The following is a 17,882-nucleotide window of genomic DNA, read 5'->3' as shown; positions in this document are numbered from 1 at the left end:
AAAAAAAAAAAAAGAAAGAAAGAAAGAAGGAAAAAAAGACTTAATATTGTTAACCTGTTAATCTGACAATACTTCCCAAATAGATCTACAGATTCAATATAATCCCCATCAAAATTCTGGTGGCTTCCTTACAGAAATCAACAAGTTGAACCTAAAATTCAAGATCCTAGAAATTCAAGAGCCCCAGAGTACCCAAAATAATCTTGAAGAATAAAAAAAGTTTGCCCCATCTCTACTAAAAATACAAAAACATTAGCTGGCATGGTGGCATGCACCTGTAATCCCAGCTACGCAGGAGGCTGAGGCAGGAGAACTGCTTGAATCCAGGAGGTGGAGGTTGCAGTGAGCCGAGATCATGCCACTGCACTCCAGCCTGGGTGACAGAACAAGACTCTGTTTCAAAAAAAAAAGAAAAGAAAAAAAAAGTTTGAAGATGCACTCTTCCCAATATCAACACTACTACAAAGCTATAGTAATCCAGACACTGTGGTGCTGTTGTAAGGATAGATGTGTAGATCAATGGAATAGAATTCAGAGGCCAGAAATAAATCAAAGCATCTATGTCAACTGATTTTCAACAAGCTTGCCAAGACCATTTAATAGGGGCAAGAATAGTATTTTCAACAAATGGGTCTGAAACAAATTGGATATTAACATACAAAAGAATGAAGTTGGTTGGACCCCATCCCCACGATACACAAAATTAATTCAAATTGGGTAAAAGAGCTGAATGTAAAACTCTTAGAAGGAAACAAAAGCATAATCTTTGAATTAGGCAATGATTTCTTAGATATGACACCAAAAGCTTAAAAAATCAAATAAAAATAAGCCAGGTGTGATGGCCCAGGCCTTTAATCCCAGCACTTTGGAAGGCTGAGGCAGGTGGATCACTTGAGGTCAGGAGTTCAAGACCAGCCTGGCCAGCATGGCAAAACCCCACCTCTACAAAAAATACAAAAATTCAACAGGCATAGTGGCGGGTGCCTGTAATCCCAGCTACCCAGGAGGCTGAAATGGGACAACCACTTGAACCTGGGAGGTGGAAGTTGCAGTGAGCTGAGATTACGTAACCCACTAGGATGGCCATGATCAGGGACAGTAAGAAGTATTGGTAACAAGTATTGGTGAGGGTGTGGAGAAATTGAAGCCCTCACACCCTGCTGTTGGGAATATAAAATGGTACAGCTGCTTTGGAAAACAATTTGGCAGTTCCTTAAAATGGTTAAACATAAAGTTACCATATGATGCAGAAATTTCATTCCTAGTTATATCCCCAAGAAAAATGAAAACATATCCACGCAAAAACTTACACAAATATTCATAGCAGCACAACTCTGTGACTGTACCAAAATCCATTGAGTTGTATACTTAACTTTTTTAATTTTAATTTTTGATTTTTTGAGACACAGTCTCACTCTGTCGCCCATACTGGAGTGCAGTGGTGCAATCTTGGCTCACTGCACCCTCTGCCTCCTGGGTTCAAGCAGTTCTCCTGCCTCACCCTCCTGTGTAGCTTGGATTACAGGCACTCACCACCACACCTGGCTAACTTTTGTATTTTTAGTAGAGACAGGGATTCACCACGTTGGCCAGGCTGGTCTCAAACTCCTAACCTCAGGTGATCTGCCTGCCTTGACCTCCCAAAGTGTTAGGATTACAGGCATGAGCCACCACACCCAAGTGAATTGTACACTTTAAATAGGTGAATTGTATGGTTTGTGATTTCTATTTCAATAAGGCTGTCATATATATATATATTTAGTTTGATTGGAACGTGTAGGTCCTGTTGGGAAAGGGCCAGAGAAGAAGAAGCAAATCTTGAGCTATGATTATGTGCCTGACCATCATGTTCTGCACTTATGTGAATTATTTCATTTAATTTGTGGAAGGAAACAGCCTTGATTTCTCAGTAAAGAGAAGGCATCTTTTAATAATCAAGGTCCTACAAGTTCAACAAATAATCACCCGAACATTCCAGTTATGTTGAACAGTGTTTAGCCTCTGCTGTTTTGGGAGTCATATATTTCTATTTATTCAGCAATTTCTTCAGAAATTTTGCTCTGCATTTTTAACATATTTAAGTCTCTTTTTTTTTGGGGGGGGGGGATGGAGTTTCGCTCTTGTTGCCCAGGCTGGAATGCAATGGCACAATCTTGGCTGATCACCACTCTGCCTCCCGGGTTCAAGCAGTTCTCCTGCCTCAGCCTCCTGAGTAGCTGGGATTACAGGCATGTGCCACCATGCCTGGCTAATTTTATATTTTTAGTGGAGACGGAGTTTCTCCATGTTGGTCAGGCTGGTCTCGAACTCCTGACCTCAGGTGATCCGCCCACCTTGGCCTCCCAAAGTTGCTGGGATTACAGGTGTGAGCCACCATGCCCAGCCAACTTTAAGTGTTAAAGCTGATGAAAGTATCTCAGCTTTTCTCTTAAACAACCATAAGGACATCAAAACTTCCATGAAACCAAGTCTTCCTTGTGTTTTATTGTCGCCCAATTTTTTAGTTCTGTCTTGGTTCACTCCCCTAATTAAACATTATTTGTTTAAACATAAACAGATGTTATTTGTTTGGGGTTTTTTGTTTGTTTTTTTTTTTTTGCAGTTGATGTTTGCTTAGATTTATCCTTATGTCTTCCTATTTCGTTGCTTCCAGTTCCTTCTTGCATGCAGAATTTCTTTGGGGATCATTTTTCTTCATCTTCAAGAACTTCCTCTAGAAGTTCCTTTAGTGGGTAACTGTTGGTGGTAAACTCAGCTTTTCTTTGTCTGAAAAAGTATTTCACTCTCACTCTTGAAAGTTACACAGGGAATAAAATTCTCAGCACATTGACTATCTTATTCTGGTGTCTTATTGCTTCTATTATTGCTGTAGTGAAGTTGGCTAATGGTCTAGTTGTCATTCCTTTGCAAATCACCTGTCTGGCTACTTTAAAAATTCTCTTTGTCTTTGACATGGATTCTTCTTGATTTATCCTGCTTAGAATAGGAATTTATCCTGCTTAGAATAGGTGTGCTTCTCGAATCTGAAGATTCCTATCAGCCATTGTCTCTTTGTTTATTGCCTCTCCCCATTTTCTTTTCTTTCTTTCTTTCTTTCTTTCTTTCTTTCTTTCTTTCTTTCTTTCTTTCTTTCTTTCTTTCTTTCTTTCTTTCTTTCTTTCTTTCTCTTTCTTTCTTTTCTCTCTTTCTCTCTCTCTCTCTCTCTTTCTCTCTCTCTCTCTTTCTTTCATTCTTTCTTTTCTTTCTGTCTTTCTGTCTGTCTCTCTTTCTTTCTTTCGACGGAGTCTCGCTCACTCGTCCAGGCTGGAGTGCAGTGGCGCGATCTCGGCTCACTGCAAGCGCTGCCTCTCGGGTTCACGCCATTCTCCTGCCTCAGCCTCCCAAGTAGCTGGGACTACAGGCGCCCGCCGCCACGCCCAGCTAATTTTTTGCATTTTTTGGTAGAGACGGGGTTTCACCGTGTTAGCCAGAATGGTCTCGATCTCCTGACCTCGTGATCCGCCCGCCTCGGCCTCCCAAAGTGCTGGGACTACAGGCATGAGCCACCGCGCCCGCCTGGCCTGTTCTTTCTTTTGCAAGCTCTGATTAAACATGTATTAGGACCCATGGTGTTCCCCATGTGGTCTAAGAACCAACAGCATCAGCATCACCTGGGGGCCTATTACAAATGTAAATTCTTTACCCCAGACCTACTGAATTAACATCTCTGTGGGTAAGACCAAGAATCTCTTTTTACCATGATCCCCTGGTGATTCTTAAGCACATTAAAGTTTGAGAAACACCCTACAGTTAAACTATTTCATTCTGCTCTCTGTATCTCTTAACCTCTGTGTGGTATTTGTTATATCTAATTCCTTACTGACTGCTGGGTAATTTATTTATTATAGATCTTTCAGTTCACCAATTTTTTTCCATTGTGTCTAATCTGTTTAATTGTTGGGTTTTATATTTATATATTAAGATTACATTTTACATTTTTATAAATTCTATCTGATTCTTTCTCAAATATGCCTATTTTTATATTCCTTATTCTGTGATTCCATGTTGTACTTCTTAGTTTAATATAGCTATTTTATAATCACTATCTAATAATGCCAATATTTGAAGTCCTTGTAGCTTCATAATTCCAATATGTGAAGTCTTAATTATGCTGTTTGCTGTTGTTCTGCCTTTCATTCACAGCGTCTTGTTTCCTGGTGTGTTTAGTAAAGCTATATTAACAGCTAGAGAGCCTTCACCCAGAATTTCCTTGTGTCAATTTTGCCAACAGGCATTTTTTAAAAAACCTCTCTCTTCACAGAGGGTATGGACCTTTAAGGGCCCCAGCTTTCACTTTGGGAGGCCGAGGCGGGTGGATCACGAGGTCAGGAGATCGAGACCATCCTGGCTAACCTGGTGAAACCCCGTCTCTACTAAAAAAATACAAAAAACTAGCCGGGCGTGGTGGCGGCGTCTGTGGTCCCAGCTACTCGGGAGGCTGAGGCAGGAGAATGGCAGGAACCCAGGGGGCGGAGCTTGCAGTGAGCTGAGATCCGGCCACTGCACTCCAGCCTGGGCGACAGAGCGAGACTCAGTCTCAAAACATACATACATACATACATACATACATACATACATACATACATACATACATAAAAAGAGCCCCAGCTTTACGTAGTTATCTTTGGGTCCAAAGAGAATTGAGATACCTACAGAAAGCTGGGGGTCTTGAAGTTCCGTACCCTCTGTGGACCCAAGAATTTATGTCCAAGACCTTGTTTTCTTTCCTCCCTTGCAGCTGAGGCTCTAGGTTTCTGGAATCTATTCTGGGCGAGCGTATGTCCTAGTTAACCTTCACCATAATAATGCTGCAAACAAACCACTTCTAGATTCAGTGTCATATAATAAAAAGCATTTGTTTTTTACGCATCTGGGTTCAGCTGATCTAGGCTAGGTTCATTGGGTCTTGGCTCCAAGCTATTGGTAAGATCTAGGTTGACCCCATGTGTTTCTCATCTTCCATGGAGCAGCAGCTACCTGAGGCATGTTCTTCCCATGATGAAGAGCAGGAGTACTAGGCAAGCATTACATACGAGCGCACTTCAACTCTGTGTTTACACCATATCTGCTAACGTCAGTTGGCCAGAGGAAGTCACATGGCCCACACCCAGAGTCAAGCAGAGGAGAAAGAAGCTGTTCCCATGGGGGTGCGGAGAAGGGAGTAGATATTTACTGAACAGTAATCTAATCTACACGTTTATCTTCCTCTTTACTTCCCATTTGAGTTTCATATCCTTTTTCATGTTCAGTCCCTGGGTTTCCCTTCCTTTCCTTTGCCTTAAACTAGATCTTAATATGTTTTGAGTTTTTCAGAGAAATTTCTCCATCACATAACTAGAAGTGCGTGTTGTATGTAGAGATTACATAACAAAGCCAGGTTTTCAACTTTTGACTTCCTCTTTTTTTTTTTTTTTTGAGATGGAGTCTTGCTCTGTCACCCAGGCTAGAGTGTGGTGCCACGATCTTGGCTCACTGCGACCTCTGCCTCCCGAGTTCAAGTGATTCTCCTGCCTTAGCCTCCTGAGTAGCTGAGATTACAGGTGTACACCACCAAGCCCAGCTAATTTTTTTGTATTTTTAGTAGAGAAGGGATTTCACCATGTTGGTCTGCCTGGTCTCGAACTCCGGACCTCAAATGATCCACCCGCCTTAGCCTCCCAAAGTGCTAGGATTACGAGCATGAGCCACCATGCCCAGCTGTGACTGTCTTTTTTGACCACACTATAGCTGCCTTTTAAGTAAATGCCCTCCTGATAGAGTGTTTTTCAAACTGTTAGCCATGGCCACAGTAAAAACAAATACGTTTTTCTGTCATACTCACTACACATATATGTAATTCACAAAATATTAATGCTGACTAAGCAAGGTGCACTCTGATATTTTCTTTCTTTTTTTTGAACAAAACCTGACTTTCTTTTTTTCTTTTTTTTTTTTTTTGAGACAGTCTTGCTCTGTCGCCCAGGCTAGAGTGCAGGGGTGCAATCTCCGCTCACTGCAACCTCTGCCTGCCCGGTTCAGGTGACATCCAGCAACTATCTGGCCTCAGCCTCCCAAGAAGCTGGGATTACAAGCATGAGCCACCACGCCCAGTTAACTTTGGTATTTTTAGTAGAGACAGAGTTTCACTATGTTGGCCAGGCTGGTCTCAAGCTCCTGGCCTCCAGCAGTCCACCCGCCTCAACCTCCCAAGGTGCTGGGATTACAGGCGTGTGCCACTGCGCCCGGCCAAAGTCTGACATTCTTAACAGATTTTATTATATTGACCGGCATGCTTTAAATTCATAAAAGCTTTGGAGAAATCGTCAATTCCCAACCCGATAAAAAGTATTTTGAATGCGGAAAAAAAAAATGGAAGTAATGATCTACACAGATACAAAGCGTGCCTTAGTTACTTCCATATCCCCAAATGCTATTTGGTGATAAAGAATTCTCAGAAAGTAGAGTGTTTTTAATACTCTTCAAGTAGAATCTCACCAGTGTAAAGAACCGACAACATTGATCTGGTGCCTCCGCTCACTCTTTGCAAACTATTTTTGGAATCCTAAGGTGTAATTATACATTTCACAGACATTTGTGAGATAAGATAAACATTATGTTTATATCCAACATGAGCCAGGCTTAAAGGTTTTTAAAAAACCATGTGTGGCACTAGAAACTTCATGCTGTATCAAGTCAGTATAAGTATCAAGCTACTGGACTGTAAATGAAATATTATAGATAAACATTTACTGAAAATCAATATAAAAATCTGGCCCAGACCGAGTGCAGTGGCTCACGCATGTAATCCCAGAACTTTGGGAAGCTGAGGCGGGTGGATCACCTGAGGTCAGGAGTTTCAGACCAGCCTGACCAACATGGCAAAACCCCATCTCTACTAAAAATACAAAATTAGCTGTGTGTGGTGGCGGGCACCTGTAATCCCAGCTACTCCGGAGGCTGAGGCAGAAGAATCGCTTGAACCTGGGAGGTGGAGGTTGCAGTGAGCCAAGATTGTGCCATTGTTCTCCAGTCTAGGTGACAGAGTGAGACTCCATCTCAGACAACAACAACAAAATCTGGCCTAGAAAGACCAGGATGGAAGTATGCAATCTTCTTAAGATGGTCAAAAGTGTGTGTGTGTGTGTTTTTTTAATAAAATTTTTAAAAGCTCTATATAGTTTAAGACAAGTATGTGTAAGACATGTGTGTGTTTTATACGTGCTGACTTGATCATGACAACTTGCTAATTCTATTTTTTTTTTTTTGAGACAGAGTCTAGCTCTGTTGCCCAGGCTGGAGTGCAGTGGTGCGATCTCTGCTCACTGCAAGCTCTGCCTCCCGGGTTCACGCCATTCTCCTGCCTCAGCCTCCCGAGTAGCTGGAACTACAGGCGCCCGCAACCACGCCTGGCTAATTTTTTTGTATTTTCGGTAGAGACAGGGTTTCACTGTGTTAGCCAGGATGGTCTCAAACTCCTGACCTCATGATCTGCCCGCCTCGGCCTCCCAAAGTGCTGGGATTACAGACATGAGCCACCACGCCTGGCCGACAACTTGCTGATTCTTATGAAGAATTAGGGATACACATCTTCAGCAATGCACATGAGAAATAAACTCTGAAAAAGACAATTTCTTGGGGTTAGAGAGGACCATATTTTGGGAATTACTTTAGAGAAACAGACAGTAAGTCTAGGATTATAGCTGAGAAGGACTGGAAGACTTCAGGAGATACTTCAGCTTCTAGATTTTGAATGTTGAATAAATCATTGAAGTGTGATACCTATGTTATCCTTTTCTTTGCAAAAAATTGAGTAGTAGCACATTTCTTTATCCAGAATAGTAGACATCCATTTTTTCAATTAGCTGTTCCTCATCCAAGACATTAAGAAGATCTCTCTCTCTTGTTTCCAAGTACTAGCACTGGAATTCCTTGTAACTATGGTTTATCTAGATTATGTAGCTCGTTTCTCAAGGCTTCTATCTTTTCAGAATCTGCAGCACCTGTTATGTAAACAATAGCGTTGACTCCTCTGCAATACAGTTCCTACATGCTCCAAAATTGGGGTTGTCCTCCCATGTCCCAGATCTTTTTTTTTTTTTTTTCTGAGATGGAGTCTCGCTCTGTCACCCAGGCTGCAGTGCAGTAGTGCAATCTTGGCTCACTGCAACCTCCGCCTTCCAGGTTCAAGCACTTCTCTGCCTCAGCCTCCCGAGTAGCTGGGACTACAGGCACGTGCCACCACGCCTAGTAATTTTTTATATTTTTAGTAGAGATGGGGTTTCACCATCTTGGCCAGACTGGTCTTGAACTCCTGACCTCGTGATCCACCCATCTCGGCCTCCCAAAGTGCTGGGATTACAGGCGTGAGCCACCGCGCCCAGCCATGTCCTGGATCTTTACTGTGATGTTACCTTTAGTTACTTTCCTCATGTCGAAGCTCACTGTGGGTATCATGTTTTCACTAAATTGACCTGATGCAGTGATATTCACAAAAGTGGTCTTGGCCCAAGTCCTGCAGCCCCACAAGCATCAGTTCTATCTCCTGCTTCCAAAAGAGCAAACTGAACTAGCACAGCAGGCAGGAGATGCACACCAGCATGACAACCACTGGGAGAGAGGATGGATGGGAGAGCTGGCAAGCAGAGGTGAGGATGACTTCCACACAAGCCAGCCTCAGCCTGTACCACCCAACAGCTCCTCGGGACCCCAGTGCAACACAGGTGGACACAGGCAGGTGGCAGCAGCCCTGATACTTTCTATTTCATTTTTTAAATGCTGGTCATGACACTAAACTGGTTTAACAATCTACCAATGAGTTGGAACCTTTGGTTTTGAATACACTGACCTAGTGAACTCCTTTCATCATTTTCCCTTCCCTGTTATTAATCTTATCTCTTTGCAAGGGAGAATAAACTCCTTAAACTGTTTTTACATCCAGCTCATTATGAACTTCTCTGTGGTCTGTGATCTCAGGTCAGCCTTTGGTACTATCTAGTTCCTTTCTATAAACCAAACATGTATTGAGCCCGGCTCTGGCACATACAACCCAGTGTTGGGCACCAGCAAACATGCAGGTAGGTTAGTACCCAGTTGATAAAGAAATGACATCAAGAGGCTTCAGCCTAGACAAGTACTTGGCCAAAGGGTGACCCAGCTGTGAAGTGCACTAAGCCCCTTGGCGGCCATGAGATGGTCAGTGAAGGCTGCACAGAGGACAGATCTGAGCAGGGAAAGAGAGCAAGCAGGGAAAGATGTCAGGAGGTGTTTGCAACTTATCTCAGCAGAAGTTGGGAGCCACTGATAGTTTCTGAGCCAGATAGTGATGAAACCAGATGAAGGTTTTGGGAAAGTTGGTGCAGCAAGTCCATTCAGCATTCATCCAACACACTCGTACTAAGCACCTTCTACATTTTGGGCACTGTTTAGGCATTCTAGGTGCATCAGTTAACAAAACAGACAATACCTCTGCCTCATGGCATTTATATTCCAGCTGCAGGGTTGGGGGTTGAGGAAGTCAAGCTTATATTACTAACAAGCCACATAGTGTGTGGAAGATGAGAATGCGAAAGAGATAGGTAAAGGAGATTGGGAGTGCCATGCGTGGGGATGCATCATGTAGGGTGCCTGGAGTCTGGGAGACCAGTCGGGATGACAGGGTATGGGGATGAGACCTGAGCTCCGGCAGTGGCGGCAGGAAGGACAGAGGGGTAGAAAGGCAGGGTTCAGCCTCATGCTCCTCTGTTCTCATCTCCTTTCAGAAACACCATGCACAACATCCGTGGCAACAAGCAGGCCCAGGCAACAGGCCATGAACCTCCGGGGGAAGATTCTCCACAGAGTGGGGAGCCTCAGAGGGAGGAGCAGCTCTCAGCCTCTGACCCCAGCACCCCAGGTGAGCCTCTGTCCAGGGCTGAGCTGCCTTCAGGGACCAGCTCCTCACGGCTGGCACAAGTGCCTTCTTTCCTTCCAGTGAACCAGCATTTGTGTGTTTGTGTGTATCTTTGTTGGCTTGGGCTACTTACTAAAACCCCAATAAACTGTGTGGCTTAAATAACAGACATTTATTTCTCACAGTTATGTGGAGGCTGAGAGGTCCAAGATCAAGGTGCCGGCAGATTCAGTGTCTGGTGAGGGCTCCCTTCCTGGCTTGCACATGGCCACCTTCTCACTGTGTGCTCATGTGGCTGAAAGATCTCTGGTCTCTGCTGCTTCTTCTAAGGGTACTGATCTTATCAGGGGCTCCACCCTCATGACATTAAATCTGATCACCTCCCAAGGGCACCACCTCTTAATACCACCACTCTACTAAAAATACAAAGGTTAGCTGGGCATGGTGGCCAGTGCCTATAATTCCAGCTACTCAGCAGGCTGAGGCAGGAGAACCACTTGAACCTGGGAGGCAGAGGTTGCAGTGAGTCGAGATTGCACCATGGCACTCCAGCCTGGGTGACAGAGTGAGACTCTGTCTCAAACAAAACCAAAAACAAATGTACACGTGTGATAAAATGACATAGACCTATGCACACATGTTGTACCAACACCCATTTCTTAGAATTGATAGTGTACTATAGCTGTGTAAGATATCACCATCGGGGGAAGCTTGGTGAAGAGTATTTGAGACATGTCTGCATTGTCTTTGCAACTTCCCGTGAGTCTATAATTTTTTCAGAGTAAAAAGTTAAAATAAGGCTGGGCATGGTGGCTCATGCTTGTAATCCCAGCACTTTGGGAGGCCAAGGCTGGAGGACTGCTTGAGCCCAGGAGTTCAAGGCGAGCCTGGGCAACACAGGGAGACCCTGTCTTTACAAAAAAATTTAAAAATTAGCTGATCATGATGCGAGCCTGTAGTCCCAGCTACTTGGGGTGCTCAGGTGGGAGGATCACTTGAGTCAAGGAGGTCGAGGCTGCAGTGAGCCATGATCATGCCTGGGTGACACAGTGAGACGCTGTCTCAAAAAAAAAAAAAGAAGAAAAGAAAAAGCACCCTTTGGAGCAGTCAGTGCCTGTCAAAGCCCCAGAGAGCATAACAAGCAGTCCAAGAGAAGGCTAGTGCTATATCGGATCAATCATCATCATTATAATGTCAGCAGTTACTTTGTGCCTGTGCTGCAGTAAGCACTTTTTTTTTTTTTGGTAATAACTTTATTAAGATATATTCATATACTATACAATTCACCCATTTAAAATGTGTAATTCAGTGGCTTTCTGTATATCCACAGAATTATGCAGCCATCACTATAATCAATTTTAGAACATTTTTATTACCCCGAAAAGAAACCTGCCCCCTTAGTCATCACCCCACTGCCCCATAACGCTAGGTGGCCACAACCTTTCTTTCTCTATGGATGTGCCTGTTCTGGACATCTGCTGTGCGTAGAATATACCATGGAATATACCATGCTATGACTGGCTTCTTTAACTTAGCAGAATCTTTTCAAGTTTTTTTTTCTTTTTTTTTTTTTTTTTTGAGACGGAGTCTCGCTGTGTCACCCAGGCTGGAGTGCAGTGGCCCGATCTCGGCTCACTGCAAGCTCCGCCTCCCAGGCTCACGCCATTCTCCTGCCTCAGCCTCCCGAGTAGCTGGGACTACAGGCGCCCGCCACCTCGCCCAGCTAGTTTTTTGCATTTTTTAGTAGAGACGGGGTTTCACTGTGTTAGCCAGGATGGTCTCGATCTCCTGACCTCGTGATCCACCCGTCTCGGCCTCCCAAAGTGCTGGGATTACAGGCTTGAGCCACCGCGCCTGGCCTCAAGTTTTATCCGTGTGTACCAAGCACTTTACCTACATTGACCTATTTAATTCTTACAGCAACTGGAACTGTGTATATTGTTATTATCCTCATTCAATAAATAAGGAAACTGAGGCATGGAAGGGTGGAGTGACTTGCTCACGGCCACAGAGTGAGTGACAGAACAAAATCTAGTATATAAAGCAGGTAAAAGCAGAGTTGAGGCCTGAGTGGGAGTCTGGACTCCTCCTCTGCTCCTCTTACTCCACCTTCCCCTCCCGGTCAGTCCTTGAGGCACTCCCATGAAATCCAGGGCACTGATTGAATGCCACTGTCTTAGGTCTCATTTTCTCTAATTATAAACTGGGCACTGTGAGGCCTGCCCTGCCTTTCCTCAGAGTTGGTGCACAGTCATGTATCAAAGGGCAGCAGTGCTACAGGGAGCTTCCCTGCTCCCCTAGACCCCATCACAGGAAGGAGAAAGAGGTACTACATATTTCTGAGCTCTGCGGGCTGCCTTGTACCCATGGTAGCCTGATTTCTCTTCGATCTGGAACAAGACTGTTCTGGTTTTGCACTCAGCAAGGCACTGTTGTTTTGTTTGTTCTGAGTCAGAGTCTCGCTCTGTTTCCCAGGCTGGAGTACATTGGCATGATCTCAGCTCACTACAACCTCTGCCTCCTGGGTTCAAGCGATTTCTGGCTAATTTTTGTATTTTTAGTAGAAACGGGGTTTCACGATGTTGGCCAGGGTGGTCTCGAACTCCTGACTTCACGTGATCTACCCGCCTCGGCCTCCCAAAGTGCTAGGATTACAGGCGTGAGCCACCGCGCCTGGCCGATCTAGGTACTGTTTTTGCACTCAGTGTCTGGTTCCTGTCACCTACTGGAGTAACTCGTTATCTGTTCAAGACTGTTTGGCCAGCCCTTGGCCTGGTCTCATGCTATATCATTTGGCCTATCCCCAAAGCCCTGTGTGTCCCCTATCCTGGGATCCCATACCACATTCTTATTTTCAATACCTTTAACACTTTAGTCCCAAGAAATAGGTAATAGTTTACTAAAATGCATACTCTTACAAATGAGTAATTTGGGTTAGGACATTTAGATAAGATCAATTTCTGATCCTACAAAATATCTGACAGTAGGCAGTAAATGTGGCTTTAAGCTCAGCAGCCAAGGCAAAGAGGGAAATGCAAGCTAGATTATTTCCAGTGTCCATAAGACTAAAAACATATTTTCTTATAAGAAGCAAAGCTTTTCTTGGAAGTTCCTAGGGCTGAAGGGAATTTCTTCTGCTGGGGACTCATAACAGGCATGATGTATATATCCTATGTGAACAAGCTTCTCAAGGGCCCTTGGCCACATAATCAGGCCATTAAATGTCCCTTGATGCAGGCTGATGGCAGTGTCCAGAAGCACAGCTGGGTCAGGGCAGGATAAGGCAACCCAAGGGAATGATTCTCTGGTGTTGGGTTTGATGTAAGAATAAAATTTTAATGACTTGAAAACAGTGGGTGGCAAACATTTTTTGTAAAGAGCCAGATAGTAACGATTTGAGGCTTTATGGGCCATAGGGTTTCTGTTTTAAGCACTCAGTTCTGCCTTTGAGGAGTAAACGCAGCAATAGACAGCACATAAACAAATGGGCATGGCCGTGTTCTAATAAAGCTTTATTTATAAAAGCAGGCTGTGGGCTGGATTTGGCCTGTGAACCATAGGTTGTAACCCAGGAGATAAAAGGACTATGCATCCTTGAGACAATCAACTGTGGGGGGAATATGTCTCTTAACTTTGCTTGGAAGAAGAAGAATCAAGTTAGGCCGGGCGCGGTGGCTCAAGCCTGTAATCCCAGCGCTTTTGGGAGGCCGAGACGGGCGGATCACGAGGTCAGGAGATCGAGACCATCCTGGCTAACACGGTGAAACCCCGTCTCTACTAAAAAATACAAAAAACTAGCCAGGCGACATGGCGGGCGCCTGTAGTCCCAGCTACTCGGGAGGCTGAGGCAGGAGAATGGCGTGAACCCAGGAGGCGGGGCTTGCAGTGAGCTGAGATCTGGCCATTGCACTCCAGCCTGGGCAGCAGAGCAAGACTCCGTCTCAAAAAAAAAAAAAAAAGAAGAAGAAGAAGAATCAAGTTAAATGTTTGAGCTGCTCTCTGGAGCAAGAATGCAGAGTACAGACATTCATTCTGTGTTCCTATCATCAGACAGATCTGTGTGCTTTGAAAATCTCCTAGCACATAGAGGTGGGATCCTGAAATAAGGAACAGAACATCCTGCCAGGGCTTGTGCCCGAGGAGAAAGCCACTTGGCAAATACCAGCAGGGTAGCATGAGAGACCCATACAGCCTGGGTGGGATCTGAAGGAAGGAGACAGGCACAGTTTAGCAGATGGGCCAGCACAGTGCAATAACGTTTATGTAGGCCAGTGGTTCTCACAGTCTAACCCCTGGACAAGCTGTGTCAGCATCACCTAGGAACTTTTTAGAAGTGCAAATTCTCAAGCCCTGCCCCAGACCTATTAAATTCAGAGCTCCAAAATTAGGGCCCATCCATCCGCATTTGAACAAGCCCTCCAGGTGCTTCTAAAGCAAGCTCAGGTTTAAGAACTGCTGATGTCATCCGTCATAACTTCTGCGTTTCTCCTCTTGAGCAGGGAGAGAGCCCGAGGATTCTCCAAAACCTACACCCAAGTCTTCTCTGACCATCAATTTTGTTCAGAAAGCCAAGCGCCAGAACAACACCTTCCCATTCTTTTCTGAAGGAATCACACGGAACCGAACTGCCCAGGAGAAAGTGGCAGCCTTGGAGCAACAGGTTCTGATGCTCACTAAGGAGTTGAAGTCTCAGAAGGTGAGGTCTGGTCCCAGAGAGGCCCCAGGTTCCAGTGGACCCCTCCAGTTCCTGGAGCCTTTCGGACAAACTAGATGGGATGCAGTAGCCCCGCTGGGCACCAGCAGGTCTGGTCTTTAAAGGCCAGCAGGCACCAGCTCTGGTCTTTAAAGGCCAAACTGCGGAAGGTTGAAATATGCTGTTGATTACTCAAGAACCTAATGTCACTCAAAGCAAGTCACAAAAGGGCACCAAGGGCAGGTATCTCTGGAGATCTACTCTAATAACTGTCTCTTGGACCCTTCCTGGAGGGCATGCATGGTCTCACCCGCTACCCAGAAAATGACAATATTTAGAGGCAGGTGATCTGGATCTAGGGTCATGGGAGGAGCTGTCGATAGAACTGGGGGGAGGCTTTGACCTGGCAGCTGATATCTGGGCACAGATATCTGAATGACCGTCACGAGACTGTCACAGGAGAAAGCAAACAAGCAGCATGTGTGTGGCCCAGGGCTAAGCCAGGACCGACACAGAACAGTGACAGGAAAATTTGGGCTTAATATGGTAAGAAGTTAATTATGAGAGTTACAAAAAGGAAGAACTATATAGTCATTGTAGAAAACAGATCTCACACACACAGACATTAAAACTACTCCAAAATCCTACATCCCAGAGAGCAAATGGTATTAAAAGCCGGGGGCTACCTTATGAAGTAGTGAGGGTCCCAGGGCGGGGATGCAAGGGGTTTTCAGCTCCGGGCGGGAGCCCTTCTTTAGAGTGATAAAAGTGACTAAGTTAGGCAGTTACATAAATCCCGAGGGTGGGGCCTGGTGGGGCCTGGTAGGACCTGTGGTGGCAGTGGTGGGCTCCACTGAGGGGCTAGACTCCTTTTCCTCCAGAGGAAGGCCTAAGCTTTTGTGTTTGAACTTTGGCTGCCTGGAGGCCCTTTCTGCTTTGATTCCCAGTCCTGACTCCAGAGGACTTAGGCTGGGGAGGTGGGGCTTATGCCCTATTACCTTCTGAATATTTCTTATAACTTGTACATTTCTTTTCTTTTCTGCCCTGTTTTGGGGGAAAGAAATCTAGAAAAAATGCTCTCCCTATACCTATTTTGGCCCCTCGTCTGCCTTTTCTGCCCCTAAGCAGTGACCACTGTCAGCAGATCTCAAGGGAACTGGCAGAGGCTTCATTCCTGGCATGTCAGGAGTGACTCTTTTTTTTGTTTTGAGATGGAGTCTCACTCTGTCATCCAGGCTGGAGTGCAATGGTGCAGTCTTGGCTCACTGCAACCTCCACCTCCTGTGTTCAAGCAATTCTCCTGCCTCAGCCTCCCAAGTAGCTGGGATTACAGGCGCCTGCCACCATGCCCAGCTAATTTTTTTTTTTTTTTTGTATTTTTATTAGAGACTAGGTTTCACCATGTTGCAAGGCTGGCTTCGAACTCCTGACCTCAAATGATCTGCCCGCCTCAGCCTCCCAAAGTGCTGAGATTACAGACATGAGCCACCGTGCCCGGCCAGGAGTTACGTTTAATGAAGCAACTGGTGATTAGAGATTAGAGGTCTTGAAGGAGGGGCCTCATTTATTCATATGTTCTTAACTCATGTGTTTATTCACCAAATCTTTATTAAGGGCCTGTTATGTGCATGTAGTGTTCCAGGTGCTGGGAAAGAACAAGGAGCAAAAGGCACAGACTCTGCCTTTACAGGGCTTGCATTTCATGGCAGAGACAGACATTAAGCAAAGCAATACCCAAATGTGTAGTTATAACACGTGCAGTCCCCTCTGCTTCTGCTTAGCAGCCCAGCTGTCTTTTCCTCCTGTCATCATGGTGCTCCTGTTGTGAGGCTGCTGGACGCTCCTGAGAGCTGAGAGGGCGTGAAACAGAGCCATAGCAGCTACTCAATCCCTGGACTGGTAGAGCTTAAATCCCAAACCCAAACCTGGAAAGAAAAAGAAATCCTGAATATATGGGCAACCTCCCTTGACACAGTCTTTCTTTCTAATACATTACAAATTGTCAGATGAAGTAGAAAGGCCCCGGGAGACCTAGATTTCATGAAAGTTTGCCCCTGATTGCTCTGCATCTCTGGGGGACTCGTCATTCTTCAAAAAATAAAGGCAAGATTCTTGGCAATTAATAAGGGTTGCCCAGGCTATTGACAACTCCCATATATTCAGAGGGAAATTGTCAGGAGGAAGTTGTTGATGCATTGAAGAATCTGGACTTTTTTTTTAGCAGGTAACCTTCCACCAGACCTCAACTTTGTGTCCTGGGACAGACGGTCAAAAGGAGAATGAGTTGTGATTTATTTAGTTTATCTATTTATTGTGCAATATGAGTGGATGTGTGTGTTCTTCAACCCATTCCACAAATGCACTTCAGTCTTCAGGATGATTCAAAGCACCGGCCTTTAAATAAGACAGCACAGGCTCAAATTCTGGCCTCTCTAAATTTCTTAACCTCTCTAAGCCTCAGTTTCCTCTTCTATAAACGGAGTTACAGCCATGTTTACTGGAGAGACCTGTGCCCAGATTCATAAAGCCCAGTACCTGGCACCCAGCAGCTGCCCAATAGATGCAGGCTCTGGTTGTTCTGGCAATTACTGCAGCCCTGCTTACCCTCCATGTCGATCTCTTCCTGCCCTACCAGCAGTGAGGTGCCCTGCTGAGGGGCTCTGAGACAAGGCGGGAAGTGAGAGCCCATCAGTGCCTCCAGGAAATGTGCCGTGGGGCCATTGCAGTGATCAGGGAACTTCGGTCTTTATTCCACATTAGGAAGGGAGGAACGGCAGTCCTGTCCTCGAGGGTTTCACCTATAGCCCAGATACTGAAACCAAAGAGGTGAGACAGAAAAAGCCAGCACAACTTCTGGGTGCCCAGTGATGCCCCCAGGCACTCAGAATGCTGTTGGGAGAGCCGCTGTGCCTCTGAGACCCTCATTAGAGTCCCATCCATCAGCTGGGAAGATAGGCACCTGGACTCTCAGAAGCTACCCCTGGGAGGTACCTTCCTGCGTTTCTTTGGTGGGAAGGCACCTCCTGTCTACCTCAAGCTGCAGGATGACATGGGAATTCGGCGTCTTATCCTGGCTCACCTGGCCATTGCCAATGGCTTTAGTGACTCTTTAGGACTTTCTATCTCAAACACTGTGAGACGCTCTTGAGAGCACACTGGGGACAAATCCCTGCCCTTGGGCACCTCACCGTCTAGTAGGGCACCTCACTTCTCTGGTAAGAGAAGATGTGAACACGGGAACTGCTGGTATGAAGCGTGGCCCCAGGACTGTGCTGAGCCTTC

At 45.3% G+C, this 17,882-nt stretch overlaps 1 protein-coding gene and 1 pseudogene across 4 annotated transcripts in view; one reads left to right on the top strand and one right to left on the bottom strand.

Annotated features, from left to right (window-relative positions):
* TBC1D2 (TBC1 domain family, member 2) overlaps window positions 1–17,882 on the top strand; it is a 67,967-nt gene that overhangs the window by 24,434 nt on the left and 25,651 nt on the right. For all 4 annotated transcript variants that reach the window (XM_011939488.1, XM_011939486.1, XM_011939485.1 and 1 more), the window contains 2 exons: window positions 9,777–9,910; window positions 14,407–14,603. In XM_011939488.1, coding sequence (XP_011794878.1) covers window positions 9,784–9,910; window positions 14,407–14,603 — 324 coding nt within the window. In that variant the 5' untranslated portion in view covers window positions 9,777–9,783. The remainder of the gene's footprint in view (window positions 1–9,776; window positions 9,911–14,406; window positions 14,604–17,882) is intronic.
* LOC105509965 lies at window positions 7,751–9,204 on the bottom strand (annotated as a pseudogene).

Source organism: Colobus angolensis, unplaced genomic scaffold (genome assembly GCF_000951035.1).
Source record: "Colobus angolensis palliatus isolate OR3802 unplaced genomic scaffold, Cang.pa_1.0 Scaffold181, whole genome shotgun sequence".
Taxonomy (NCBI): domain Eukaryota; kingdom Metazoa; phylum Chordata; class Mammalia; order Primates; family Cercopithecidae; genus Colobus; species Colobus angolensis.
Note: the sequence above shows the minus strand (reverse complement) of the source record. Positions and strands in the feature narration are given on the sequence as shown.